The sequence below is a fragment of the Vombatus ursinus genome, unplaced genomic scaffold (assembly GCF_900497805.2).
Source record: "Vombatus ursinus unplaced genomic scaffold, bare-nosed wombat genome assembly UNPS02009132.1, whole genome shotgun sequence".
In the NCBI taxonomy this organism is placed as follows: Eukaryota; Metazoa; Chordata; class Mammalia; order Diprotodontia; family Vombatidae; genus Vombatus; species Vombatus ursinus.
In genome coordinates this window covers 10,906,150-10,914,941 of record NW_020948910.1, presented here as the reverse complement: position 1 = coordinate 10,914,941, position 8,792 = coordinate 10,906,150, and the positions used below count along the sequence as shown (strand labels likewise).

Below are 8,792 nucleotides of genomic sequence, written 5' to 3'. Positions count from 1 at the left end.
TAACAATTGGCTGCCTCGTTTTATTTGAGCTAAGTATCACAGCATAGTCTTCTTGGATCCCTCTGCTAAAGAAGGCATTAGTGAAGGTCCTGAATTTACATGACTAACAAAGGTGTTCAAAGGACAGGGAGGATGGAAGAGGTAGGGGTCACAAGCATATTTCCCTAAAATAAATAAATCTACACACTTTTTCCCCTCACATACTAAAAATGGTTAAGTCCTAAGTTGGGGAAGATTAAAAATGTAATTAACAATCTCAGTTATTTACAGGCAATATAAAAACTGCACAAGCCAATTAATATAAAGTCTTTTGTTTTTCAATTTAAAAACTTCCTAGTATGACTCAAGTTCAGTTCAACATGCCATTTTCAGCCACTTTTTCTTTGCTAAGAAGAACTACTCAGTGTTTTCTTCCAAGTATCATTTTTTAACATACAAGACAATTAAGATAGACCCTTCTATATTATGAAAAATTTTTAAAGAATACTGCAGGCAGCTTAGAAAGAAACAGCCATAACTTCTTCTTTGGTATGACCAAAAGTTACCAAATATTGACTTTTCAAGTGATGAGAAACTGCCAAACAGAAACTGAATTCTGGCAAAAACAGAATTTTAAAAGGAAAATCTCCACCCACAGTTTTGTAGTGCAAGCTTTCAAATTTAATTTTGGAAATAATTGTATTTATAAACAGAAAATTCCAACTCTAGTAGTATGTCACTTACTCTGATTCCTCTTTTATTACCACTAAAGTATTTTTGCTTATCTACAATAAGTCATTTCAGTTTTCTCCAAGGTTCAAGGAGGAAATTCATTCAAAAACATACACATCCCTTCTAAAAATCAGACTGAAGGCTATGTGAGTAGGTGGCTGCATAGCAGCAGACACCAAGATTTAGTGGTGCCATTTTCACACACTTTTGTCATTTTTACAAAAAAAAAAAATCTTTTTTTTTTCCCCAGAAAAAAGTACCTGAACCAATGACTGCAGCCCTCTCCCAGCTTCTCTGGATTAACCATGACACGCTTAAACTCAAAAGCACACATGCATATATATTCATATGGTTTGGTTCCAGAATTAGCAATGCCACCACCTCTCACCAGCTGTGGACCCTTTCCTGCTTATGGAACTCACTAAATTTGATAAATATATCACAAAGCAACAACCATCTTGTGTCCCAGAAGCTTCCAGTTTACCTAGGTTGACCTCTTTGCTCCTATACTTTCTTACCCATTAAAAAAAAAGTCTCCCCAAATGCACATATACCCTTATGTCCCCAGGATCTAGGAAAAGTTTTCCCCAGAAAGGACTTTCAGAAGTTAAGGTTGTAATTGCTTTTAATCCAGAGGGTACAGATACCATGTAAGCCCTATATGACCTTCCTCTACCATGTAGAGCCAGCAATGATCTGGCATGCAGCACAAACACAGAGTGTAATCAACACTCAGCAAAGTGAAATCAACACTCAGCAAAGTGAATGGTACCAATCTGGGATTACTCCTGGTACCCATACCTCATTCCCTGTGCATATCATATGGAATACTAAGATGGAAAGTACATTCATCCTTGATGCCTAACTCTCTTCCCTTAAAGAACTTCTACACTGTCCTGATAAAGCCTGACTAACTGCCTTATCCTTTGCATCTAAATGGTTAGGAGCCTGGGCCCCCTTGGAGCCATGCTCTTCAGAATGGGGAAGTTCACTAGAGTCCATTTCATTCCCGGTAAATCCATCCGTTTCTTTCTCCCTCCCAACTCCTGAAGTCCGATGGATTCTGTTCTCTGTGGATTCCATTGCTTCTCCTTCTCCCTCAGAAATGACAGTCATGGGGCTGCTTTGAATTCGGTTCCTCATGCTATACCTGCTGCTTGCTGCAGAAGGTGGTGTCCGACTCCGGCCATACCTAGTGCCAGAGAAGGACAGACTCCTTGGCATCAGGCCTTCATTCTTGGCCCACTCCTCCTGGGCCCTCCTGTTCTTGTTTGGAGAGCAGCTTGAAGGGCTGTCAGGGGTGTCTGGTGAGGGCTCTGACCTGGATCTTTGAAACCTTGGGTCTGTATTCTTCAGCATCTCAGCTGCTGACATTCGAGAGCTGGCATCTGTCCGGCTCCCCTTTTTCAGCAGCAGAGCTTTGAAGTTATCACTGCTGGTACTACTCTTACGAATACTTCTCTGTATCGATCCTGCTTGTTTAAGGGAAGCCAGGCTGGGGGCAGCACCAGTGGGTGTTACTGGGGGTGATGGAGAATGGTTTCGGGAATGATCATCATCGGAATCCTTCCGGCCAAGGACTTTCCGTTTAGATCTGAAATGTAAGAACAAATGTTTTAAAATAAGTTATTCTACATGGGTCCACAAGGAAGTAATCAATAACAACACACTCTCAATCACTGAAGACTCAAGCTGTCATCTGAGTTCTTTTTTTTGATAATAATAATAGCAGACATATATGTACATATGAATACATATATATATAATGGTTTCATGGTTTACAAAATTTTCTGGTTTACAAAGTGTTTTAAATATACAGGGTGTCCCAGTTTTTTAAAAAACTGCAATAAGACTTTTGGGACACCCTGCATTATCTCAACTGATCCTTACCACAATCCTGTGAGGTAGGTGATAAGTATTATTATCCCTTTCTTACAGATGAGAACATTGAGGTTGAGTGAGATTAAGTTGATTTGCCCAGGCTAACAGTTAGCAAGTAGCGATGTTGGGATTCAGACACTGACTACAATTCCAGGTTTTTTGCACTAAATAACTTCCTTATAGAATTTATTAGACAATCGAACCTCACAGTAATACAATGCAAGTCACCTCATGCCTTTACATTATATCAATTCTTTCCTCCTGCAGTTCTTTTCCAGTTTGGTTCCCAGGACAGGACAGGCCTGGTATGTAATCTAGTCCTGAATTACCTTCCCTACCACAGTAGGGGCTCCTGGTAAAGCAGCTCTGCTTATGAAGGTACACGTTAGTCACAACACCTGCTGGTGGACCCGCCTGCCACAAGTCGCTCCCCATTCCAGTCCATCCTCTGCTCAGAGATGAAAGTGATCTTCCTATTGTGGAGGTCTGACCATGTTACCTCACTCCCTATTCAAAAAACCCCAGTGGCTCCCTATCTCCTCCAGGATCAAATAGAAAATCCTCTGTTCAGGATTCAAAGTTCTTTATAAGCTAGTCCCTTGCCCCAGCCTTTATGCCTCCTCCTCATATACTCTGTGATCCAGTGACACAGGCCTTGCTGTTCCTTGAATAAAATGCACCATCTCTAAGCTCCAGTCATTTTCACTAGCCGTCCCCTATGCTAGGAATGCCCTCTATCTCTGCCTCCTGGCTTCTCTGGCTTCCTCCAAGTCCCGAAGCCTTCTTGATTTACCTTTACTTCTAGTGCTTTCCCTTTGATGATTATTTCCCATCTATCCCTTACATAGCTTCTTTGCACGTAGTTGTTTGGGTGTTGTCTTCCTTAATAGACTGTGACCTCCTTGAGAAAAGAGATTGTGTTTTACCTTTCTTTGTATCCCCAATACAGAGCACAATGCCTAGCACACAGTAAGAACTTAATAAATGTTTACTGACTAACAAAAACTGAATTAGACTTCCTGAATTTCTAGAACCAAACCTACATCTCTAGGAAGCCAGTTCTTAGGACCAGAGATGTGAAATTATAGGACCATAGCAGAATTCAACACCTAACCTAAGAAACCTTAACTACCCTGGAGTGGATAGGGTACTAGAGATTTAAGGGGCATACAGGTAGAGGTGTGGACCAGAGGCATTCATTTCAAAGCTAGTTCATTAAAACTGGTTAATTTGTGCATAATCTTGTTTGGGTTTTCTCTTTGACCTTGGTTATTTATATGGACATGATTTCTATTTCTACTGGTGGAGAGAGACTATTAGCTGCCTTTTTGCCATTCTTCCTTAAATATCATTTCAACAATCCAATGCATAATTAAAGCCAAGTATATTTGTGTCTCAGTTTAAGCAAACCTAATATTGTTAAATCCCTTATAAGGCTGTTCCAACCAACCTGGTTTCATCCTTCCATTATTATAGTACATTATTACCAAACTCACTCTATAATGTTTAAAAAATAACTGACCTGTGTCATGTCATATTGCTTGATATTGTGTTTTCACCAAGAAGCAATTAACAATTTTAGGTACTGTGTGACTGAATTTTTTTTTAAATACAGATTTACAAAACAGATAAATCGAGGTAGTAGGGAATATAAAAGGATTTACTATGCTATTCCTCTAAGTTACTAGCTCCTCTGTGTTTCCAGTGCCTTAAAACAGGATCCAATTTAAAAAAAAGTTGTAACATGTTTTAGTAACATACTGACTGTGTAAATCAAGGATAGTTGTAATGTAATCCAAATGCAAGTTTGAAATACAGCATCAGGCAGGGAACTTAACCAGATGATCAAGAAGGTCCTTTAAACCCTAAAATTCCCAAACTAGGAAAGACAGATGTTTTGCTGCTGCAGGCTCTGTGGAACAGAAAGGAGGTGTGTAGAATTCATTGCTAGCTACAGGGATTTGGTGCTTATATAATATTCTCTCTAACATTGTTACCAGCCAAAGAGCTAGAAAATAGGGAGAGGAAAAGTAGCCCGGTGATAATCTAAAGTACATTGAAAAGCTTCAGAACTCTGATCGATGCCACTGGTTTATTATGATTTAAGGAGACTGATGATGAAGTATGTTGCCTACCTCTTAGTAGACTGGTGGTAGACTACAGGTATGTAATGAGGTTTACACTTTTTGACATTTCTCTGATTACATTAAGTGTTCAATGGTTTTGCTTAATTGTACTAATTTGTCACAATGGAAGGTTTTATTGGGGGAGAGAGAGAGATTTAGTCATTGGGAAATGAGAGTGATATAAAAAAAGAACTTCGATAAAACATCTTTTAAAGTGACTTGACCAGTGGGGTAGCAATTAAAAGACTGGCTGAATAGTGCCCAGGCATGGGAGTGTCACCAAGAATGGACTGACATGTCACCATTTGGAACTGCAGAAACTAACACTAAGGTTCATTTAATTGTAATGAATAAAGCACTGATTCAGGGGAGTGTTAGGTTTCGTTCAGGGTTCACTAATGGTCTACAAAGAATCTACAAGGTGATCCAAAGACCATTATTGAACCCTGAACCAAGCTTAAGACTTGCCTCCTGCCCCAGATCAATGCCTTATTTAAGACAATTAACCTGGGGTATGCAAATTTGTTCTTAATAAATATTTTATAACCATATTTTAATATGATTAGTTTCTTTTGTAATCCTATGTATTTTACTTTATGCACATTATTCTAAGAAAAAGTCTAAGGCTTTATCAGACTGCCAAAGACACAAAACAAGGTTAAGAACCCCTGCCTTCGATCATTAGGATTATAGGGCAACATCTTTCCATGAATTAATAACTAAACTACCTACTAACACATGCTTTCTCCATGGTCTCCTCAAAGTAGCGTCATTGTCCTTTGCTTTATTCTGGTGTCGATTTGTTATTTTCTATAAATGTTAAGTGGGTATGCAGACTAAATTAGTTTGAAAATCAAAGATCTCACTTTCTAGAGGCTTTTCTGTCCTGTCCAATGTACCTAACTTGTATCAAACAAGTATCCAGCAAAATCTAATCTGTCAATCAACAAATGTTTACTTAGGATATGCCACTCACTGGTATTTATAAGCACAATTAATATATGTATTTCAAAAAATACCTTGCTATTTTTATTGTAGAGAACTCTATTTTAAGAAAGATCATATTTCAATTTTCTTTACTCAAACAGTTTTTAAAATACAAACTATTTCAATATGGGATCTAGTTACAGCATTTCACTGTTGGCAGGAGTGCCAACTTTCCTTAACCCTTTCCTTAAAATTGTTCAGTCAGTTAATAGTCAGCAAGACTGGACTAAATTCTCTGTTCAGATTACATAATGTCATAAAATAAAGCACAGCTATATCTACTTTTGGTTTTTGTTTTTAATCACTGATTTAGATTAATGGTATAGTTGGAAACACACTGGAGTTGAAATACAAAGATTTGGGTTTGAGTCTTGACCTTGGCATGAGATCACAACTCTTAGAGCCTCAGTTTCCTTATCCATAAAATAGATATGATGTGTGCACAAGCTACTTTACATAGTTCTGAAAAAAGCATTTTGTAAATTGTAAAACCTTATACAAATGTGGGCTAAAAGGACTTAGGTTTTTTCCTAATATAATGCTTTACTTCTAATAGCAGAGATTGCTTACTGCCTAGACATTAATATTGCATCAATTTTTAAAGGCTAAAAATGTAATGCAATATTAGAATAGCCAATGTCTAACCATTCAAACTCAACAAAAAGATTAACATTGTATATGTGGTCTTTAAAAAACAAAATGGCTTTAAAAGCCTACTTAAGCAGCTAATATTGGCTTAGAAATTATTTGCTTCAATAAATGTGAAGAATTCACACCTCCTTGGGTGCTCTATTTTCCATCTGGCTTTAAATCTAAACTTGGTTGATATGCATTATGAAATTGCTATCTGAAGTCTGTGAGCTCAGAGAATCAATCTTTCTTTCCTTCTTTCTTTCCTTTTAATATGGAGTCTGGGTTCTGTTTCAAAAATATTAACTATTATATCCACATCATTTAGACGAATTCTTATTGGTCCTGCTGATAAATTACAACATGGATATGCTACTCATGAAGCTGACAAAACACATATTTGATTTTTTTTAATCACAAACTACACTAAGGATATATTTGGTCTTTTATTTAGGCATCAACAACATTTATGCAGGACATCAAATGCTTGTTTTCACATCTTCATACATGAGTGTATCATTAGGAAGAGAAAGATTCTATTTTGGTGTTTACTTAGGGCCAAGAAAACAATTGATAGGATCACAGATTAGAACTAGAATAGACTTTTTAGGTCATCTAGTCCAATTTCCTCTCTTCACAGATGAGCAAACTGAGACCCAGGATGATGACGTGATTTGTCTGAGGTCATATTGGTAGCAAGTGCTGGAATTTTAACTTCGGTCTGCAACAGGAAAACATGCCAGAGACTTATGCCAGCTTTTTAGGAAAAGTAACTATTTAACATGACATTAAAGGTCAGGTTTCCCCACTGAGTCCAAGCAATTTGTACTAGGGAAAAAAAAATCCAAATTAACAGGTCAAATTATAGCCTCTTAACTCTGGATCCAATGTTCTTTACAAGCTTGTGGGCTGGTTATTAGTGCCATTGGTTTTAGATTCAAGAGCATGCTTCTTTCCAGTTTCCCTGGTATTGGAGTTTGGTAATTAAAAAGAAGAGGAATGAAATGTTGAAGAGATAATTTTAGTACTGACTAGAATTTGTTGTTAATGGTTGAATAGGTAGAAGGTCTACGTTTGGATTGTAATCTCTTACCATGATTTTTTAAAACAGTTTTATTCACTAGCTTTAATGTATACAGAATATTATTTTGGTGTTCTCCAAAACTGGAATGTGTTTATATTATATAATGAATCTTGAATGTAGGCAGAATAGTACCTTTTATCCCATGCAATAGTCTTTTGAGCAAGAGATAGTTCATGTAATGTTATTTTACACACAGAAAACTGAATACATCTATTTGATATAAATTCCTTGTTCTCAGGCATAATAAGGTAATTCATGTGGGGTTACTAAAATCCTATGATATATATAAGGTCCTTAAGAGGCAAGAAAAATAATATATTGAATAAAATTTCAAGTCTAACTTGTATTTACTTCAAAAACTATATGCAATGACCCTGGGGGTGTGGGGTTTAAAACTGTCCAACCTACAATAAAAAAGACTGAGGCAGGAAAAAAAAAGTGTATGCAAAATGCATGCAAAAATTGAAGCACTTTTTAAAAAAAATCCCATATTATCAAAAAAAAAAACCTCTCTGAGTCCAGTAGATGGCACTATCAGTACACCTCAAAATCCACTTTTAACAAACTATGTTTTCTTTCTGTTTAAAAGACGTCTGCTTTTGTTGATATCTGCAAGTTACCTGAAAAAAATTGATTTTTGCACAAAACTAAAATTAAAGAATTGTAAGCTGTAGATGGGAAATAAATAATATACCAGAATACTAAGTTCATTCAAACCACAGGGCAACAAGACACTCATTCCACATCTCATCCTCAACTGGATTATGAGAATCTATAATCCAGCTCTTGTCATATATTTTGTCATATGACTGACAGTTGGTGTTACTTGCCAGTGTATGTCATGCTTGCCAGGAGGCATGTGTTGAATCTCTGTCCCAAACTGCACCATAAAAGCAGCAAAGAGTAAAGGAGTTGGAGGGAAAGAAGGAAATGGAAATAGAGACACAGACAAAATCAACAGTGAAGTTAGGCAAAGAATCACAAAATACATTGAAGAGAGAATCTCAAAATAAAATTTTAGATCATACAATTTATAGATAAATTAGATTACCAAAGCAAACTTTGTTTTTTGGATCACAAGAAATAAAACATAATCTTATTTTCTTGATTTACCAGTAATAGAGGAGATACATTAGTCAGAAATCTAAGCAGGATTCATGGATTTCAATTTTTTTTCCTAAGAATAAGCTGGGACATTTTTGGGAGCTGTCACAAGCACTTAAAAGGAAACAGTTTTTAGGTACCTGTGGATAGCTGCAAAAAGATCTTCTGTTGTCCTGGGTCTACTTGGGGTTGTCACCTCATCACCCCCATCTTCCTTAAGGCAAGGGGAGGTACACACCATGTCAGCCTCAAACACCCCACCTACAGAG

The 8,792-nt window shown here is 36.9% G+C and overlaps 1 protein-coding gene across 4 annotated transcripts in view; it reads right to left on the bottom strand.

The window, feature by feature from the left end:
- Nucleotides 1-8,792, bottom strand: part of NHSL1 (NHS like 1) — a 272,510-nt gene continuing 263,718 nt past the window's right edge. For all 4 annotated transcript variants that reach the window (XM_027850634.1, XM_027850635.1, XM_027850636.1 and 1 more), the window contains 2 exons: nucleotides 8,664-8,784; nucleotides 1-2,305 (listed from right to left, as the gene is read on the bottom strand). In XM_027850634.1, coding sequence (XP_027706435.1) covers nucleotides 1,573-2,305; nucleotides 8,664-8,784 — 854 coding nt within the window. In that variant the 3' untranslated portion in view covers nucleotides 1-1,572. The remainder of the gene's footprint in view (nucleotides 2,306-8,663; nucleotides 8,785-8,792) is intronic.